Below are 22,543 nucleotides of genomic sequence, written 5' to 3' on the forward strand. Positions count from 1 at the left end.
GTCAACAGTAATGTCATAATGGTAATATATTCTATTTTAATAATAAATGGAAAAAACATTTACTAATAAAAAGTATTATTGTATAGTCTTGCTATACAATTTCGGTATGAAATTTTAATTTTAATTTTTTTTTTCAGTATTAAACTGAATAAACAAGTTGTCGCATTCAGTTAAAAATTATACTCCTTTATTAATATATAGGGTCCGACATATAAACCTGACGGATTTTTGAGGAATAATAATTAAACTGTTTTGTACTATTAAAACATTTAATATATCAAATTAAAGATCAATTTTTGCAATTTATAGTGAATTACTTACATAGATTTTTTTATTTAAATATTATGTCGTTCAAATGTTTTCCATTACTCCTCACACACTCGCTTAACCTCATTCTAAAATTTGACATTGCTCGCTCAATCATCACTTGTGGAACCGCTTCAATTTATCGTTGAACGGCCTCCTTGAGTTTTGCAATCGACTGATGAAGACTTTAGTTTGAGAAACCCCCACAGAAAAAAATTCACAAACAGCCGGATCAGGTGAACGCGCCGGCCAAGGAATGTCGCCAAATCGGGAAATCAAACGTTCAGGAAAGGTTTTTCGCAGAACATCCGTTGCGATTCTCGCCGTACGGGCGGTGGCACCGTCCTGTTGAAACCAAATTTCATGTCCTTGAAAGTCATTCGGTTTCGGTCGCAGAAATTCATTCGACATGTTTACGTATCGATGAGATGTTACTGTTACTCGGCGATTTAACTCCTCAAAAATATACGGGCCGATTATGCCGAACTTTGAAACCGCACACCGCACTGTAACATATCTACTGTGAAGTGGTTTTCAAGAATTTGCCGCGGATTATGCGAAGCCCGATAACGGTAATTTTGTTTAATCACAAATCCTGACGGATGAAAATGCGACTCGTCACTTAAAAGAATAACGGCATCCCGGTGGACGTTTTTGAGGATGACCTCGCAAGCTGCTCTGCGACGCCCGATGATTTACATTAAGTTGCCGCACTAACATCGTCTTATACGGGATGGAATTTCAGGTCGGCGTGAAGAATTCCTCGTAAATTTCGATCAGAAACGGCCAGCGCAGCGGCACGTCTAGTAGACCGCGTAACAGCTAACCATACAGCGTTAATGTTTTCAGGCGTTCTCACAGTCCGTTTTCGTCCTATCTGTTTCATTTTTAAAGCGAACGATGTGTTCCTAAAATTCTTCACCCGCAATAATATCGTATTCCGACTAGGAACGGACGCGTGTCGATTTAAATTGAAATGTCTGCGAAATAAACGCCGTGTTACAATAACCGAGTCTTTATTTTAAAAATATCCTTCGATCACAAACGCTCGTTGTTCACCCGACCGCGAAATACTGGGTACTGAAATAGCGCGAATAGACCCGTCGATGTACAACACTCCCGCCTTCTCATTGACAATGGTGCCAACATAACAATTACTACAAAATCGTCAGATTTATATGCCGGACCCTGTATTTTAGTACGAAAACAGAAAACTTAGATAAACTGTAAGTTATACGTGACTTTTCTTGATACTTCAAAACTAACGCAAACCCATATTTAACCAACAAAACGTCGTTACAACTATCAAATATAATATTCTTTTTCGTATGCATCTTTATTTTTGAAAAATATAGATTTATACTATCGTTCCCCAAATATATCTTGAGACTTCCTTTTTTCAAATCTGTAGTCACTCGTACTGAAATCACAATATTTGCATTAACCTTAACATAATCACCGTAAGTGTAAGAAGTAAAGAGATGCAAGTACTACCCCCCCGTTATCATCCTTTGCCGCTGAGAAATAAGCATCTTTATGTAAGTGGTTAAATTAAACTGTCGATAGATTGCAGCACAGCAGACCAATTCACTTATATCATCTTGCCGCTAACATTTTAACTACGTCTTGTTTATCTTCGTGCACTTATCTCCCTTTTTCATTTTAAGCCGTTTAATTTGTTTTAACACGATATGATATATTATTAAAAAGTAACTTACAAAATATCATTATTAATAATAATATGAAAATTTTATATTTAATTATAAAAGTATTTCTATATAAAATAATTAATATATATCTTTAAAGTTAAAAAAAAAAAAATGGAAGAAGAATCTATTTATCTAACCCTCGATCGGGTTTGTTATGTGATCAGGCGCAATGCATCTCAGATGCTTCCACAAACATGTCATCTACATCCTTATTTTTCTTGTTTATTATTAAAGTTTAATTTAATTTTTTTATTATATTTTATTGAAAATTATTATACAACTGTCTTAATTCTAAAATTTTTAAGGATAAGTGAAGTAAATTGAAATATTTAATCGGTTAAAAACAATGTTTAAAATATAGTAAATTTCTTTAATAAGCTAATTTTTCACTAATTTTTAGTTTTCATCGCTTGAAATTTCATCATTTTCGACATACATCTGCTTTTATCGTTGACCGGCAGATATTTTTCTTTTTTCACTCGATGTTCCTGGTTCTCCAGCATTTGCCGGGCTAATTCTGAATTTCTGGAAACATTGTTGAAGTGCCGGTGGCATTCCTACACTGTTTCATTCCTTCAATATATTTCGTTTAGAGTAGGTTCATTCTATAACTTCTTCAAAAGCATTCTTTTAAATTCTTTTCGGTTTCCAATAAGTATGACTTTTGAGTTAATACCGCCTATGTTTTAAACGGCATAAACAATTACCGTCGGCCAACGTCTTGTATTCCTAATTACATTGTAAGTTGCCCACACTTTATCGACATTATCTACACCAGAAGTCATCTGATTGTAAAACAATCGTTTCAGGTTTACAGCGGTCTCCAATATTTTCATCGATCTTGTTATCAAAGCGGGAAAAAATTCCAATATTACTTTTGCGGTACGCGTGAGACAATAGTACAGTTTTCTCTGAATCTGAGAGTACAGTATCTTTCATAAGTTTAAGGACTAGTTAAAAATAACCGAAAAATCAGTATTTTACGACAAAATATTTATTTTATACAAGTAAAAAATAAAAATAACAGAGATAATGCTACATCGTTTTTTGAACGTCCTCCATACGATTTTAGGCATGCTGCTACTCTATCGGGCATCGATTCAATCGATTCCAGACTTTTTATTTCGTCACCTGTTGCCACAGATTTGCGATTTGAAGTCGTAACTCGGCCTTATTTTTAGGTTTTCTTTTAGCAAGTCGCAGTGCCGTCCGATTCCATAAATTCTCATTCGGATTGAGGTCAGGACTACGAGCTGGCCGGTCCAAAAGTTCCACATCGTTTGCGTCAAACGGTGCCTTGGTAACTAGTAATTTACGACAAGATGCGTTGTTTTGCTGGAAGATGAAATTCTCACCCGACAGGCTATGTACACTAGGAAGTGTGAATTCTTCCGTTGTAATGTATGCTGTTCATTGTCCCGTCCTCTGAAGTTATGCAACCCCACAACAAGACCGTCTCCCCCTTGCACAGCAGGAATGATGCAAGCCGGTAGAAACATTTCAGTTTTTGTTCGCCTGACCCTAATTTTTCTGTTTGAATACAACTGTAATCCGCTTTCCCGTCTCCGAGCCTCTTTCAACCGGTTCTTCGTTTGGTCGCAAAACCGATAACGTTTTGACTTGCGGAGAGCGGTTAAAAGAGGCTTTGCTAATTCGAAATGCGATTCCGTTCCAGATTCTTTAAAACGTCTAGAAAGAGTGGCGGTACTAACCTTAATTCCACGATTTTGTGCTACTTCTGTCGCTATATCAGGCAAACTAGCAGACAGATTAAGTTTTGACACCTTTATAATTGTTCTGTCTTGCCTCATTGAGGTTTTTCGTGGTCGACCAGATCGTGGAAGATCAACGACGGGTTTCTTGATCACGATATTTTTTAACGACTTGCTGTACGCATGTTTTTGATCGTTCGGCAATGTCTCTGTATGTTTTATTTGCTTTCCAGAGACCGATTACTTGCCGTTTTACTTCTACGCTAACGCTTTTCTTACCCGTTGTTAATAAAAACCTAACCTGAAAGAAACAAATGCTATTTCATGACCGTTTTGGTGGGAAACAGCTGATAATAGTGCCAACTTGACATTTTTAATTACTGTTGGTACGCCTGACACTCTAAGTCGGTGTACCTGACACTTTAAAGTGATTTGTACATTTTTGAACATTACTCTCTTAAAAACAAAAATTTCATGAAATTTTTAAATCGCTTGAGCCCTTTTAACTCGACAAATAAATGTTTCTTATTACTCTATTGAAAAACTCTAAAACACAGCCTTAAAGTGATATCACACTCGTTAGCCTAGGTTACATATTTTACGAGAAATAGTAATTTCTTTATTTTAAAAAAAACGGGCTAATTTTAGCTCGTTAAAAAATATTTAAATGCTCCATAAAATTTGAAGCACCTAACAGATAAACACCTGGTATGTAGTAGGTAGGAACAAAGAAGGGTCGCTGGATCCCTTCCCATTCAAATTTACCGCCACAAAATGACAGACAAAAAAATATTGTATGCAACTATCAGATGCGTTGCGCCCGATAGTGTTAATTAATATTTAATAATGGAAAACATTTTCTGTTAACAAAAATTTGTTTTTAAATTAGTAAATCTATTTGTAAATATTATGTAAAATCTCTGAATAATACGTTATACTTAGGCTCATATTTATTTGTGTTCATTTGTGTTAGTTTTTTTTAATTATTATTTTTTTGTGTGTAATTAGCGATAAAATTTGTTATAAATAGCTAATTAAAACTATAAATAGATTTATTAAGATATAGTAATATATAAATATTGGATCGATAATAAAAGGTTCATATTTACGAAAGAAATTATTCTGTAGCCTCTAATTAATCGTTAAATTATTAAAACTTGTTTCTGTGCGCTTAACATTTTTTCAATTTTCTTTTTTTCATTAGGCTTTATTAAATTAATTTATATTTAAATAAACGACTCGTTTGTAAATTTAACCGTTAACATTTTAGTCGTAATAAAATGTTTTTATATATGTAACGGTAAAACCCCGAATACCGGTAAATCTTAAGTTTTACCGGTAAATTCTAACATTTACCAAGTCGCTTGGTAAAAGTCCGAAAAAATCTTGAAAACACATTTAATTCGGACTTTTACCAAATCGTTCCGGTCGTTATTGACAATTACCGTATTCTGTCGGTAAAAGTTGACAAATCTGCAACGAAATCGCTTCTAAATACGAAAGACCGTGAATTTAAAAATTCCCTTCTCAATTTCGGGATTTCAGTTCAAAAATCGCATTAAAATTAATCGTTTTCAAACGTTAGAATAATCGATTAATAGTTAACCCGTAAATACGCAGTCTGGGTCTAACACCCGGGTTGTTTTTAACCCGATTTATTTTCTATTTTTTGCTGCGGGAAAAAAGTATTGAATTCCGGCCGAACGTTTTTCATTAACTACATTCATTTTGTTCGTTCAAACCGTTCTAAAACTTAAGGGAAGATATAAAAAATATAACTAAAAATTCTGTTTTTTTAAATATAGTTTGGACCCGCTAGGTGGCGCTGGCGTCGAGATATTTCGAAAAATTGTATTATTAATTGCCGGCTGTTGTAACCCCACAGATCTGAACGTTTGCGTCTAATCCTTTCACGTTACCGCTTCAAAACTTCACGATAGAACATTCCGTTGACAGTTTGACCGAGAGGAACAAATTCCTTACGGATAATCCCTTTGATGTCGAAAAAACAATCGTCTTGGACTTAACGTTGCTGCGAACTTAGCGGGCTCATTTTGGCAGCGGTGAAGTTGGCGACTTCCACTGCGACGACTGCCGCTTAGTTTCAGGGTCCCGTATGACATTTTTACGATTGCACAAACATCGTGGATTGTTTGTCTACGATCTGCAACGATAGCCTCTCGCATTTTCGCGTTCCGGTGTTGCGCTTGTTGATGGTCTTCCTGAACGCTTTAAATCGTTGTACCGCAAAAAAGTTTTACTCGTAGCATTGTCACCAAACGCTTCCAGAAGCACGCGACGGGTTTCTGCACCGGTTTTTTCTAAGCGCGAAGCAAAATTTGATGCGGGTTCTTTGCTCTTTAGAATCGGCCGTTTAGAACTTCGCCGAAGCAGTAAAACAGAACCGCACGAAAGTCAACAATGCGGCCTCTCACCGTCACAGCTGTCGGAACTCCGATTCACAAAGAGTACTGTTAGCCGCATGTAGCGGCAGCAGGTTGTACCAACAACGGTTCGCGCGCGAAATTGAAATTCCCCTAACTTTTGGGTAGCACCTCGTCGTACATACCAGCCGTAACCTGTTTAAACAGTATTCACATACCATCTAAAATTGTAAAAACAGGTCAATCTTTATTCTATAAAATAATTAGATATTGCAGAACGCTATAATTCTATTTACTTCAACCGATTCTGTCAGGTAATTCATGAAATAACAGGTTTCACACTTTTTAATTAACTTTACAGTAACCGTGAAACAAATTACAATATAACATATTTTATCAAAAAACTAAACCCGTAATTACTTTAATATACCGATAACATTTTTATTAAAATTCAGATAATAAAATCAAGTTTTTAGCATTATAAAATATAACAATACGATGTCTAATCGGAGCGATGATGATTTAATGTCGTTTATAACTAAATAAGACCCTTTTATTAAGCATCCAATATATTTATTAAACTTACGGATCTTTTCTGTTACGTTTAAATTTCACGTACGCTTTATTTTTAGATAATGAAGTATTAATTTTTTTCTGTTATTTTATTACATTAACGCAAACGCTTTAAGGCATTCATTATCTGTCTCCATTAAATAAATTTTATAAATCTTTCATCCGATATCAAATTTAAAAGTGTAGTTTATATTGAACTATATTTAGCTATAATTAACTAACCAAGAAATATTTGTTATTATTTATCAGAATAAGCAACAGCGTATGCAAGATTGTAGTCTAAACGAAAAGCTTTAAAATATAAACTTTTTCGCATCGATTATATACCTAAGAGTAATATAAGAAAATATTACATATATCTTACAATGTCGATAGGTATCAGAAAAGATCCTAATTTATTTATAAAGAAAAATAAATAATAATAAATACATAGTATACAATATGGGAATAAGTTATTTATAAAATGTATACAATAAATTTTAAGATAAAGGTTAATATATGTATATAATTAATTTTTTCTACATTTTATTAATTTATATTACGTGATAAGTAATGTATTATATATATAATTATTATATCGTGAAGGAAATAAGTATTAAAAACATTATATAGATATAAAATTTAATTTTATACATTAAATAATGTATTTCATTAAATAAAATAAAAAAAGTTTGTGTAGCGTAATATTTTGTATAAAAATAGTGTCTATTGACCAAAGAGTGTATTCAATAAAAATATAATTATTTGGAAAATTAAACTAATTTTATAAATAAAATTATCTGTATTTTTTTATTATTTAATTTTAAAAAATACGTTTTCCTTGTGTTAATAAATTAGAATGAGTTGGCTGTTATTGACAAATTGCAATGTCTGAAGGATTCTTTATTACCGTGGAAATTATCAACATGAAATAATCCGCATCTACAGATGCGTAAATTTTTAAGCTGGATGGTGCACTAGTCAATATGTAGGGTGTATGTTTGAATGGTGGAACACACCTTACGAATTATACTGTAATCAGTTAGCTTATAGAATCGAGAATAAACAAACATTGTATTTTTATTAGCGAGTTCATCATGATTCTGCCGAGTCACGTCCCATGTATCAGGGCCGATTCACAATATTGCCGTATTTATTATATACAATACTAGAGGGTGAGTTTTTAGTACTGTTACTCGATTGTTAATGTCTGGTAATTATTTTCTAAGAAAGGGAAATTTTGTTTTTTGACACGAAGTCGGTAGCGTTACTCAACCGGTATAGATACGGCAGTGCGAGTTGATCCTTGAGCTGTGTAAACCTTTGAGTAGTTTTCCGGTCGTGTTACGAACAGAATGTCTTTTACCGTAGAACAACGAGTTTTCAATCTTGAACAATGTTTTGCTACGAAATCGTGTGCGAGTGTAAATAAATCATTTCAAATTAAATTCGTTGGTGTTCCTGCGCCAGAAAAAATGTCAATTTCTAGGCTAGCAAACCGATTTCGAGAGACGGGTAGTGTTTGCGACAGAAAACGTAGCGGTCGACCGACTCGCTTGACAGATGACGTTTTAGAGAATGTGAAAACAAGATCGATCGATTCTCCACGGAAAAGTTTACGAAAACTTTCCGCGCGAATCGGTTTGTCGTATTCGAGTGTTCAGAAAGTCGCAAAAAAATTGAAATCGTATCCGTATCGCGTACGATTAGTTCAAGAGATTCATCCTCCAGATTTAAACAAGCGATTGCAATATCGCCGTCGGTTTAGGTGTCAAGTAAACGATAACGGAATCGAATTTTTAAACACAGCGTTCTTTAGCGATGAAGCTTGGATCCATCTCAACGGTTATGTGAACGGTCGAATTTGGGCGGTTGAAAATCCTAACGCTTTACGAGACAAATCTTTGCGTCCTGTAAAAATTGGTGTGTGGTGTGCGATATCTCATCGTCGTATAGTCGGACCCGTATTCTTCGAACAGACTAAATGGTAAAGTATACAGGAATATTTTGCGCCAATTTGTGACCCTCCTGGAACCTCAAGAACGGTATTGCTGGTTTCAGCAAGACGGCGCTACGTGCCTCACGTCTCGAGAAACCGTGGATTTTCTGCAAGAGTTCTTTGGAGATCGAATAATAAGAGAGCGCTTATGGCCTCCAAGGTCCCCAGACCTCGCATCAACTGACTGTTTTTTGTGGGGCTATATTAATTCCGAGGCCTTCAAAAACAATCCTCACACTATTGATGAACTTAAAGTCAATATTACAGACTTAATCGCGAATATTTCTAATAAGACTCTTAAAAAAGTTTCTGCTAATTTGCTGAAAACCGCAAGGGGTGGGCATTTTGAGCATATTCTTTAACGATTATGTAGAAGTAATAGCTTTTTATTAAATCTCTTTTGTAAGTAACAAATACATTTTTTTATTCCACCTAAATTTCCCTTTCTTAAATTACATTTAAAATCGGGTAGCAGGACTAAAAAATCACTCTGTATAATCAAACCTTTATGTAATGTTCTTAGTTCTATTAAAACCCTTGATCTTTTCATACGATCGCTCTTTTATTACGTGCAATTTTTGTATTTCTGCTATTTAAAGTTAATATAATGCAATTTTTTTTAAGTTTACCGCAACAGAACTGCTCTGAAAAAAAAAACATGCAAATCATAACTTTGCTTTGGTCTCTATTCCCCAAGGATGATGTAGTTTTATAAACTGTTCTGTAACATAACACAAATATGAAATGCAAACCGGTTAGCTGTACAATCAGTTTCTCGGGTATAACATTCTCTGTTCTAACAAGCAACGCCTGTTAAATAGCATAACCAGTTTATTGATGACTTACAAATTAACATCAACAGTCTACAAAGCACCAATACTGTATAATCTTATAAGAGTGTTAATCGTCTTTGTAAAATAGATTTTTATTTTACAAATACTCATTCATTTATTGTTTTAGTAGCTTGGCGTTTATATGTACAGGCTAGAGATCATTCAGATTTGTGTCTGTACAGTTGTTTTTTGTAATAGTATTAAAAATCACTACTGTTTTTCAGTAACTGCTTCATCATTTGAGCTGCATATATCAGTACAATATCCTTTCTCCTGATTTATCATTTCTGTTAATTTGTGTTGACTCTTTTCAATCTCCCATGCTAAAGCCTTTTGATTCTGTAGAGGTTGTGCATCCTTGCTGTTATCAGGTAAAGGAATATGTGTTGATTGATGTATGTTTATTTTACCTTAACTCAAGCGAGTATCAGATGAAATCAGGTTGCCTAATCCCTTTTTTTTTGTCTTAAGTCATTTGACTGGTTTGATGCAGCTCTCTAAGATTCCCTATCTAATGCTAGTCGTTTCATTTCGGTATATCTCCTACATTCGTAACAGTTTGTTTTACGTATTCCAAACGTGGCCTGCCTACACAATTTTGTCCTTCTACCTGTCCTTCCAATATTAAAGCGACTATTCCAGGATGCCTTAATATGTAGCCTATAAGTCTGTCTCTTCTTTTAATTATATTTTTCCAAACGCTTCTTTCTTCATCGACTTTCCGCAACACCACTTCATTTGTCATTTTATCCACTCGTCTGATTTTTAACATTCTGCTATAGTACCGCATTTCAAAATCTTTTCTTCTTAGGTATTCCGATCATCCAAGTTTCACTTACCTAAAAAGTGAAGCTCCAAACATATACTTTCAAAAATCTTTTCCTGACATTTAAATTAATATTTGATGTAAACAAATTATATTTCTGTCTGAAAGCTCATTTCGCCTGTGGTATTCGGTATTTTATATCGCTTCTGCTTCATTTATCTTTAGTAATTCTGCTTCCCAAATAACAAAATTCTTCTACGTCCATAATCATTTCTCCTATTTTCACATTCAGTGGTCCATCTTCGTTATTTCTACTACATTTCATTACTTTTGTTTTGTTCTTGTTTATTTTCATGCGGTAGTTCTTGCGTAGGACTTTATCCTTGCCATTCATTGTTTCTTCTAAATCCTTTTTACTCTCGGCTAGAATTACTATATCATCAGCAAATCGTAGCATCTTTATCTTTTCATCTTGTACTGTTACTCCGGATCTAAATTGTTCTTTAACATCATTAACCGCTAGTTCTGTATAAAGATTAAAACGTAACGGGGATAGGAAACATCCTTGTCGGACTCCCTTTCTTATTATGGCTTCTTTCTTATGTTCTTCAGTTGTTACTGTTGCTGTTTGGTTCCTGTAAATGTTAACAGTTGTTCTTCTATCTCTGTACTTGAACCCTAATTTTTTTTAAATGTTGAACATTTTATTCCAGTGTTCATAAATGCCAAGTATTATGTCAGTTTGTTTTTCTTTAATCTTCCTTCTACTATTAATCTGAGGCCTAAAATTGCTTCCCTTGTCCCTATACTTTTCCTGAAACCAAATCGGTCTTCTCCTAACACTTCTTCCACTCTCCTCTCAATTCTTCTGTATAGAATTCTAGTTAAGATTTTTGATGCACGACTAAAATATAACATGCTTAATCGTAAAATATAATAAAATATACAATTCTGTGGCTTCAGTTACTAAGATAGGTCTGTTTATTCAATTTCAGCAGGTTTAATGCTTCTTTAGTTATCTTTTTAGGCTGTAAATTTCAGGATTAAAATTTTGTGTTATTATAACAGGCGGGCTAAAAAGTCAATTTCTCCAATTACTAATAAAAGAAGATTTTTTTAATTGCATGTTGGAAGTGCTGAAAGTACTTTTCTACTTACTAAATTAATACAGTTAAACTGCTGAAAGCGATTAATTTTTTCCCTTGGTAGAATTTAACTGCCAAATTAAACATCTTTTCTTTTTTTTGCCCCAACTTATAAAATCAATTGAAGTTCAAAAAAAATGAAATAACAGGTCGAGATGGTTTTGAACTTAAAGAAAAGACTGTATTTTTAATAATTCTCCAGAATGAACTATAAATTGTGAGGTGTCAAATTGCAGTAGTCTCTTATGTCGAATTGTAGGAGTTGGTACCTGATACTCCTGTTCTTACTGTTAAGGTACAAAATAATTAAAATAATCAATTACTGGATATAGACTTAATAAGTTGCCTGTATGGGGTTGCTGTAGTAAAAGCTATTTATTTTTTATTATAATAAATTTTTTAAATATTAAAAAAGGTCATCCGCCTGGTTGACAGGTAAAAACAATTATTTTTAGCCATACTTTGTTAAAAAGATATATTTAACCATCCCACTTGTATCATCATGTCAAAATTATTTCTTTTACATGTTAACTTTTATTTTCTTGGAATGAGCATGTTTTTCTTCTTTCTTCAACTATCACAAAATTATTGTTTTTATATTTTTTATATGATTGGGTTTTGATCTTGTTTCGTCAAAAAATATCAAGCTTATTATTATGATTTATGTTTAAATAAATGGGAGAATAAACTGGAATGCAAAGAATTGACAATTATTTCTTCTGCATAGGGGATGGCTAAAATTAAGTTTGTAATTACTGTTGCACCAAACATCAAAATAAATATATGTTGGATTTAAAACAAAAAGTTTTTTTGTTGTATAACTGCCAGCATTTATGTTTTACATCAAGTTAAAAGTTATTTTATTTTAGGGTGTAGTTATATTTTTATTGAAGTTATTTCTTCGCTAAACTTCATTCTATCCAAACAGTGCTCATTTTTTATCACAGTTTCTAAAGTTTTTTTTTTTAATTTCTTAATTAGTTTTTTTGGATTAATTTGGACCATGTATCCAATGAATTTTAAACATTTTCTTATGGCAATATCCAGATTTATTTAGTTTTATAAATTTCCTTATTTGATTTTAGCCACTCTTCTTTTGTTTTTCTAGGATTGTAGATTCTACTTTGTATTTTTCTTTCAATTTTGAGATTTTAGTCAGATTTGCTGTCTTAATTCCTTATTAGGTAAATTTGTAGTGCAACAGTTTTGCGTTTATAGAAAGATTTTTTTTTTAAATTATATTAAAAAATAAAATAAAATTACAAGCAAATTTTTCCCAATCAAGAATTTTGCTGAAATGTAATGTTTTTGTGAAATATAAACGCAATTTTGTTTTATTTACCTAAGTTTTTTTTTTACATTTAACTTCTACGTCATTATATTTTATAATCTGTTTGTGGCAAGTAGAAAACGTAATGTTTAAGTTCGATCTTGCAAACTTATCAATACACCAACTGCTTCGTAGTTTAAAATGTCGATTTTTTGTTTTAATCATGTGTATAACGCCATGAAATAAATGGATCACCGATTTCTTTTTTTATATCTTGGTTAAAATCGAAGAATAAAATAATCGTTAACCTATATCATATTCTCGTTTTTTTTTTACTGGTTATATTTTCTACAGTTTTAGGTAAGTAGTAAAAACCTGAAATTTCAAAATTATTTCTATACATATGATATGAAGATAATTTACTGCGTAATTGCAGATAAATTTTACAGCTGATTGACAGTTGCAGCGAAGAATATTCGAGAAAGCAGCTGAAAATGTTATTAAAGTGGATGGAGAATCGAGAGTGACCAAGTACTCATGGGAAAAAAACGCGCTTTTGTTTTGGTAGGTTACCTACTTTTCTTTTTCCTGCTAGCCTCCGATAATTACCGTTCAGAGGATGATATGTATGAGTGTAAGTGAAATGTAATGTACAGTCTATGTAGTGTAAATGTTGTACAGTCTAAACTGTACAACGCTACATTTCACTTACAAATGGTACAACTTAGGTTGGACCATTTCTGAGATGAGATGTGTGGTTAATTGAAACCCGACCATCAAGTAACACCGGTATCCACGATCTAGTATTCAAATCCGCATTTACCAGGATTAATTTATCGCATTTTATTCAAACTGCATTTACCAGGATTTGAACCTTAGAAGTCTCGACTTCAAAATTAGCTGATTTGGAAGACGCGTTCGGTAGGTTAAAATCTATATTACTAAAGCAACTTATATCAGTCGTACACCACTGAAATTGAAAATACATCTTGATTCGTTTTAAACTAGATTTCTTACACTCTGTGTTATTTAGTTACTAATTTAGTCGTATTGTTTATTTAGATTGTAATTGTAAACCAGAGTATTTTTCAAGAGTGAATTTTCCGTCGCAGAATAAAATATTTTTCATAGTGTAAGTGACTGAAATTTATAGAACAGTCCAAATTTTATTTTTTGCTTCATTATAATAACAGTTCGATCGGGAAATTGTTGCGAATTGAAATAGCCAACGGTAGTTTTTTTTATATTTGCTTCTAAACCCCCTTTTTCAAACCCTATCCCAGCTCAGCCTTCCGGAAATTTTTAACTTTACAGGGTAGCATTTTTGAATTTTTTGGATTATTAGATATCTCAATACAATTTTTAAAAAATTCGTATCGCTTTTTCGTAAATACTCTGCGTAATAATAGTCTATTAAAATCAGAATGTTTATGTTTTGTAATATTTTTCATTTGAACTGTATTATAATTTTTTAATGAATACTTTTCCCTCTGTATTTGTGAGTAGTATGTAAATAAGTAACTTATCCCGATCAGTATTCGGTTGCATATCATGATACGATTATAAATATTTTACTAAATTACGCATCAACAGAAAAGAAAACATGATTTTAATAGTCTGGATGTTTGCAATTTAACAAAGAGTTACTAAATCTAGAAAACCTTCATTCCACTTGTCTAATAAATCTGAATCCGTGGAGTTGTAAACGCCAAGACAGTGGTTAAATTAACGTATTACATTCTCGGGATTTTTTTCTTATGTATGTACATTTACGTGCTTTCTTTAGTTCCAAGGTTTTACGAATGGTGCCGCCTTTTTACTCGTGTATGTAGTTTTTGGTTATGTTGCATTTTGTTGAATTAGGACCGTTTCTTACAGTTTCAGTTATTTTTCATTTAAGTGTTTTTTTGCGAAATATAACCATAAGTTTTAATTTGTGATTGTTTAGCGATAATTTGTAAGGATTTGCTGCTTAGTAGTACGTCTTATTTTTCACTTTTTATGAACTTTGTTAACGTATTTGTTTACATATAAAAAATATTACTTTTATACGAAAAGTCAATAGCGTTTCCTTTTTTCAGGAAACTGTGTTCAAATAACATAGTACATTATAGCGCTTTATAACGTGTAATAGAAATTTACCTTATTACGAAGCTAATTTAAGTACGTGAAGTCATCCGTAATTTTAACGGTTTAATGCTATTTTGTATTCCTTTCTGTGACGTGTCACGTTTTAACATAATCCTACATCTTACAATCTCAGTTATCTGTTCTATGTTTATTATAAATTAACCGAAGGAAAGGTGTATTTTTGTCAGTGATGCATCCTGTTTTTCTTTCTACTTATTTTGTTACTAAATCGTGTTTTTATTTTCTGTTGTAATTAAAGAATTCTGAATAATCATCGTGTTTTTATTATATACTATGAATGATAGATTATTCCTTTATATTAATCTCCGTTTTAAAGTAATGTATTCTGATAAAGTATGTACTTAAATCGGTTGAAAGTACAAAATGTTTGTTTGTTTTTGTTCTGGAAATTAAATAAATCAATTGTACAGAAAAAGGGCACTTGTGCACTTTAGGTGGTACGCAGTTTGAAAAAAAATTGTCACTAAAAATAATCAAATTAGCGGAAACTGTAACAAAAGCAATTTTATGAGAAACAGTATTTCTACAAAGAAATTGTAGGAGACGAAAAACAAGTCCCCAAAAATTATGCAGAAATAATATAAATGTTAAAATCTGTACCAAATCTTTAAAAATGCAAAAATCTGTTTACTATTAAGTAAATCAATTTAGTCTGTGAAAAGATGAGTGATTTTTTTTTATTTGATAATTTTGTAGAGTTATTTTAATTAGTTTTTGTATTTTACATCTCTACCTAAAACACCTGTCATTTTTTAAATAAATTTTATGAAAATCAACAAAAAAATATTTCATTTTCGTTTTGCAATTATTTATGAATATAAAGCTATTATTCATCTTTTACATGTAGATAATACCAGATTAATGTGTTTTTGTTGTCATTTTGTAACAATAGTTTAAAACTCTTCTCCTTTAAATTTCATGTAAAAAACATAAATGTGTTAGCATAAGTTTTAATTTACTCTAATAAATAATTTATATCGGCTAATGAATAAATAGATAATTTATTTGAGAGTATTAACAAGGTGAATGAGATATTTCAGCCGTAAGGAGATGCTATGCAGTTTTTATTTGCCTATTGTGTTTGTATGTTCCAATTTAACTAAAATTTATGTTGATATTAATATCTATATCTTGATCTATATGTAGACATTAATATCTTGGAAAAATTGTTTGTAATTTTTGTCAAACATCTCTTATGTTATTTGAGTTTTTAAGTTAGAATATCCACAATAAAGAGAAAATTCAAAATTGTTTTTGTAATCAGAAATCTTTTACTCGGAAATTTAGTTTAATAAAACATAATAACGTTAATAAAATTTATGATAATTTGTTATTATTTAATACAAACCTCCAGTTATTTTCAAATTGAAATATATTATTATACTACAATTTGTTTCATTATTTAATAATTTTTGAAAATGTTTGAGACACTTTTTGATTGTCTATTACTAATGTGTATGTTGCAATCTGTACAACTTGTGAACAATGAGCAACCCTACGGCACAATCATATTAGAATGATATATATAATGTGTAAGTCAGGTGTAGTCTTATACAGGATCATGCGATCAGGCTGACTGTTTCCTGAGTAGTTTATTTAAGTGAATCCCAACCACCAAAGTACATTGGTACATTGGTCTAGTATTCTATATAAGAGTAATTTACCTTTACTAGGACTTGAATATCAGAACCTTTGACTTTGAAAATCAGATGTTAAAAATTGTCATTATCATTAATCCATCTGATGAGACATGAATGTTTGGAAATAAATCTTCTTCAATGGCCAGCTGTACGGTAGATGTTTCAAAATTTATACTTGAAAATTGTAGCGATGATATGTATCCTGGCACTGTGGAGGGATATTTAATTTTGAATTTAAATTCAATGAGGTGACCTTAAAATGGTGTTTCAGTTTACCAAATTGTGGTAATTTTAACCAGTAAATGGTTTGCATGTAAACATTAACTTCTGAATAAATGAAGTTTAAGTGTAAAGTGATAAGTAAAGAATAAGTGAAGTTTAAGTGTAAAGTATGTGAAACTTTACGTAGGTAAGAACACTATAGTTTCTAATTTTTTGTTGATGTAATTAAGTTTCTTGATAATGGTAGATAATTCCTCAATTTGGCACTAAAAAATATGTCTTGTTCCAGATTCGTTTCCTCCAAACAGCCATTCACTCTGCTTTGTTTATCTCATCGGGAGCCCCCAAGATGCTGTGGTTAAAAATTTTTTCTAGGTAGTCTTGAAATACCTGCTTTGATATTTTTAAGTCATTGTACACAAAATCTTGTCAAAGTTAGTACCGATGGGTACTAAACCCTACAATTCAATAATAGGTAAGTTGTGGTTTTTGAACTATGTATTTTAAATTGTGAACTTATGAAAATACTTGTTAAATTATAAACCAGTTTAGTATTAGCTCATCTTATGAAATTATTGTTCAATTGCTATAAGTAAAAGCAGTATATTAACTATATAAAGCCATGATTCAAACAGTGGTGCTAGACAGAGAACTGGGTAGGATTTACTTGCAGATAACTGAAAAAAGAAAGGTTGTTTAAATAATATATTGCAATCTTTTTTAAAGATTTTATATCGTTTGCCTTTACAGAGGTTTTGTTTTTTGTCTTCATTCGTTTGACTGGTCTGATACAGCTCTCTAAGACTCCCAAAATAGTGCCAGTCGTTTGATTTCAGTGTATCCCTACATCCTAGATCCCCAAAACTTAGTTTTACATATTCCAAATGTTGTCTGTCTGTACAATTTTTCCAATCTACCTGTCCCTCCAATATCAAATCAACTATTCCTGGATGCCTTAATATATGGCCTATAAGTCTATCTCTTCTTTTAACTATATTTTACCAAATGCTTCTTTCTTCATCTATTTGCCATAGTACCTCTTCATTTGTCACTTTATCCACCCATCTGATTTTTAACATTTTCCTATAGCATCGCATTTCAAAAACTTCTAATATTTTCTTCTCTGGTACTCCAATAGTCCAAATTTCACTTCGATATGAAGCTACGCTTCGAACATATACTTTCAAAAATGGTTTTCTGATGTTTAAATTAATTTTTTATGTAAGCAAATTATATTTCTGACTGAAACCTCATTTCGCCTGTGGTATTCGGCACTTTATATCGCTCCTGCCTCATCCATTTAGTGATTTAACTTCCCAAAAAATATATTTCTTGTACCGCCATAATATTTTCTCTTCTTATTTTTACTTTCTTGTACGAAGTAAAGTAAGTATTATGATCACAAATAAATTTCAGTTTTCAAATTTCAACAGAAATGTTCATTTTGACTAATTTTGTTATTATGTGCGTATGTATCTCAAATAACTCAAAAACAATTAGCCATGGGATGTTGAAATTTTGGATTTATGACTGTTGTAACATCTACTTGTGCACTTCTCTGAATTTTTTGACCAAAAAAGTCCAAAACCCAAAAAAATTTGGATTTTGGTCTTTTTCTTAACTGCAGTAATAAGTATTGAGAGCATTTCAATGATATGTCATATGTACTTATTTTCATCGGCTCCAAAGTTATAACCAAATAAAATTTTAATTAATGAAATATTTGGATCTTACAAGGGGAAGGCACATCGGTTCGAATCAGACTTCATTTCCTCACTTTTTTATTCTTCATTTCTTCCCTTAATATGTGGCCTATAAGTCTGTCTCTATATTTTTTCAAACGCTTCTTTCTTCATTGATTTGCCGCTTCATTTGTTGCTTTATCCACCCATTTGATTTTTAACATTCTTCTATAGCACCGCATTTCAGATTGGAAGAAAAGCTTCCAATCTTTTCTTCTCGGGTACTCTGATCATCTAAGTTTCTCTTCCATAAAAAGCGACGCTCCAATCGTATACGTTCAAAAATATTTTCCTGATGTTTAAATTAATTTTTTATGTAAACAATTTATATTTTTGACAGGTCTCATTTCGCTTGTGCTATTCAGCATTTTATATCGCTCATGCTTCGTCCAAATTTAGTAATTCTACTTTCCAAATAACAAAATTCTTCTACCTCCATAATCTTTTCTCTTCCTATTTTCACATTCAGTAGTCCGTCTACATTATTTCTACTACATTTCATTACTTTCTTTTTGTTATTGTTTATTTTCATGTAGGACTTCATCCATGCCATTCATTGTTTCTTCTGAGCTATTACAGAGGTTATCTAAAATAAAATAAAACGTGCAGCAACTAGATAACGTTTAGCTGTGGTGTATTTGTTTGCATTTTTATTTAAGAAGTACATGTTTGTTCTACCCCTTCTGACTCCCGCTTGTTTGGTCCACTCAAAGAGGCATTAACGGGCAGTCGATTTACGGACGAAACGACGAAAGACGCGGGGCATTCCTGGCTCGCAGCTCGACCGAAAACCTTCTTTTATGAGGGCGTCAACAAGCTTGTGCGACGATGGTGGACCAAGTGCGTTGAAATGCAAGGGGACTATGTTGAAATGTAAGTTTCCTATTTGAATTGCAATACAATTTATAACTACATTGTGGATAATAATTGACTTACCCTCGTATTAAAGTTAAAATAAATACAATAAATTTGTCATAAAACAAAAACGGTTTTTACTTTCTGGATGACACAAGTAATATTAATTAATGACATACCATGTATTACAAGATTCTTGTATTTTTTCTCCGTTACTGTAACTTTTACCACCGTGATGACAAGAGCATTCTTTAGGAAGAACGCATTCTTTTGTTATCGAATCCAAAACGTAACCTCTTTTACAAATACAACCGGAATGGCATATAGCGGAAGAGGATTGTTGACGGTTATGCATATTCTATAAATAACAAAAAAGAAACAAAGAAATTTAATAAAAATCTAAAAATACGATAAGACAATGAAATATTTTTGAATTCATTTATAAAATTTCAACTAAGTTTAAACGAGCACAAAGTCTGACTTGGCAAACATACAATAAAAAATGTCTGTCGATAAAATCCCAAATTCTCCATTATAACACAGTTGTTCTTCCGGTGATGCTTTAGGCTTGTAACACTATCTTTCAGATTAATAATAAAAGTAAAACAAAACTTACTTAAAACAAAAAGGCGAATTATTAGAACTTCTTTAAATAAAAGTTATCAAAAGGATGGAGTCTGGCGAGTTGCCACAAATGAAACGGTCTACTAACAAGTCGACCCGACTCTCAGTACGATGAAAAAACGAAGGATTTCCCATTTTTCCAAGTATTAAGAACGCCTGAAAACCGAATTCTAAAACAACTGGTCATATAAATCGGAACAGAAGATTGATGAGAATCTTTCTTTATATTTAATGAGAGAATTTGTTTTCTTTATTTTTATTATTCTTTATTTTAAAATGACAGAATTGGTTTTAATGAAGCAAGTTATTGTTTACAGTTGTATATCAATGATAATGATTAATGCTTTACTTTGAAATATGCAAGGCACAGTAAAAAAAAAAAAATCTGATTTGGGCATCATATGACTTCCTTGTATGTCTATTAAATTACATATACATTTAAAAAAAGTTTTTAAATGGAAAGTAAATAAAATTTTATTTTATTAATAACTTCAATTTTTTTTCATTTTTATTATTGAATTATTATTTATAGTACATTTTTTTTACAATCACAGGTTAATAATTATAAATAAATCAATATTTTTTTTTTTTTTTTTTTTTGTCTTCAGTCATTTGACTGGTTTGATGCAGCTCTCCAAGATTCCCTATCTAGTGCTAGTCGTCTCATTTCGGTATACCCTCTACATCCTACATCCCCAACAATTTGTTTTACATATTCCAAACGTTGCCTGCCTACACAATTTTTTCCTTCTACCTTTCCCTGCAATATTAAAGTGACTATTCCAGGATGCCTTAATATCCTGTCTGTCTCTTCTTTTAACTATATTTTTCCAAATGCTTCTTTCTTCATCTATTTGCCGCAATACCTCTTCATTTGTCACTTTATCCACCCGTCTGATTTTTAACATTCTCCTATAGCACCGCATTTCAAAAGCTTCTAATCTTTTCTTCTCAGATACTCCGATCGTCCAAGTTTCACTTCCATATAAAGCGACACTCCAAACATACACTTTCAAAAATTCTTTTCCTGTGATTTAAATTAATTTTTGATGTAAACAAATTATATTTCTTACTGAAGGCTCGTTTAGCTTGTGCTATTCGGCATTTTATATCGCTCCTGCTTCGTCCATCTTTAGTAATTCTACTTTCCAAATAACAAAATTCTTCTACCTCCATAATCTTTTCTCTTCCTATTTTCACATTCAGTAGTCCGTCTACATTATTTCTACTACATTTCATTACTTTCTTTTTGTTATTGTTTATTTTCATGTAGGACTTCATCCATGCCATTCATTGTTTCTTCTGAGCTATTACAGAGGTTATCTAAAATAAAATAAAACGTGCAGCAACTAGATAACGTTTAGCTGTGGTGTATTTGTTTGCATTTTTATTTAAGAAGTACATGTTTGTTCTAAATATTAATTTTTGAGCAGGTGTGTGTGTGTGTGTGTGAAAAGTGTAATACAGAGTGTATACAAAAATTATTAGGATTTTAAAACTACTTAATATCTCTTAACTGTAACTTACGAATAAAAAGTAGAATGAAAGCGTAACTCTTACAGTTTTTTCCCTTCTAGAGTTTAATCTGAGCATTTTTCACTTTGGGAAACACATCCAGTGAACATATCTTAAAAGGGATAGCTGCTTCAATTCTATGCAACAAATCGGCTAGATCAGTAGCTAGCAGAAGCACGTATATAAAATACTTTGTAAAACTCCAAAGAAAAACATCAGATCAATGAAATTGGAGTCCACCGCACATAAGCTGTCATTGGATCCATGCCGATTAATCCAGCGGTTAGGGAAAACATCATTCAACCAATCCTGTACAAAGTTACGCTAGCGATCTTGTTGAATAAAATTCTCTGGTTGATCTTGCATTTGAGGAAAGAGCCATGTGTGCGGCATATTCAAATAAGCTACTCCTATGCGAGAATAACCTGTAAATTTGCCATCAGGGTATCACACAGGGAATATTTAATTTTGGAGAGCTGTTTTCGCATTGTAAGAATTCATTGTGATTTTTGAACCCCAGACTTGGACAGCGTGTGTTTTTTCTTTTTCATTAAGGTGAAATGTTGACTCATTACTAAATATGATCAAAGTCATCATCTTTGTGCTTCAAGATTTTGATCGCAAAGTTGCCATGCACAGTAGTTAGTAGCCTTCAAAGCTTGTAACTGTTGGTGGGAATCTTTACGTAGAACTTTCCACACAGACGTCGCTGGTTCACAGCCGGGCTTCTTAACAAATTTTTTAGGACCATGCAGGAAAGACTTTCTACATTTTCTTCCTCCTTTCTCAGCCATCCTGTACCTTTACACAGATATCCAGTAGCTTAAAACTGATTATGCCACTTAAAAATGTTACTGTCACTAGTAGGATCCCGATTAAACATTCTACAGAATGCACATTGAACTCTAACTTCAGATCCAGATTTAGAAAATTGCAAAGCACAGAAGGCTTTTTGTTCAGAAATTGCTGTTTTTCATTATGATGCTGTCAAGCGGGACATCAAGGAATGAATGTATGACCGTGCACATAATTAAAATTGTCTCTTTGCTATTTGATTCTAGCCTTAAATCAGCACTGCATACCTCAGCATTAAAAAAAAATACAATTTTATTTTTTAT

At 32.1% G+C, this 22,543-nt stretch overlaps 1 protein-coding gene across 4 annotated transcripts in view; it reads left to right on the forward strand.

Moving 5' to 3' along the window:
* The window catches only part of LOC142333664 (uncharacterized), a 109,087-nt gene that overhangs the window by 81,379 nt on the left and 5,165 nt on the right, over positions 1-22,543 (forward strand). For all 4 annotated transcript variants that reach the window (XM_075381063.1, XM_075381064.1, XM_075381065.1 and 1 more), the window contains one exon: positions 16,979-17,164. In XM_075381063.1, the coding sequence (XP_075237178.1) occupies positions 16,979-17,064 (86 nt within the window). In that variant the 3' untranslated portion in view covers positions 17,065-17,164. The remainder of the gene's footprint in view (positions 1-16,978; positions 17,165-22,543) is intronic.

This window comes from Lycorma delicatula, chromosome 13 (assembly GCF_047948215.1).
Source record: "Lycorma delicatula isolate Av1 chromosome 13, ASM4794821v1, whole genome shotgun sequence".
Classification (NCBI taxonomy): Eukaryota; Metazoa; Arthropoda; class Insecta; order Hemiptera; family Fulgoridae; genus Lycorma; species Lycorma delicatula.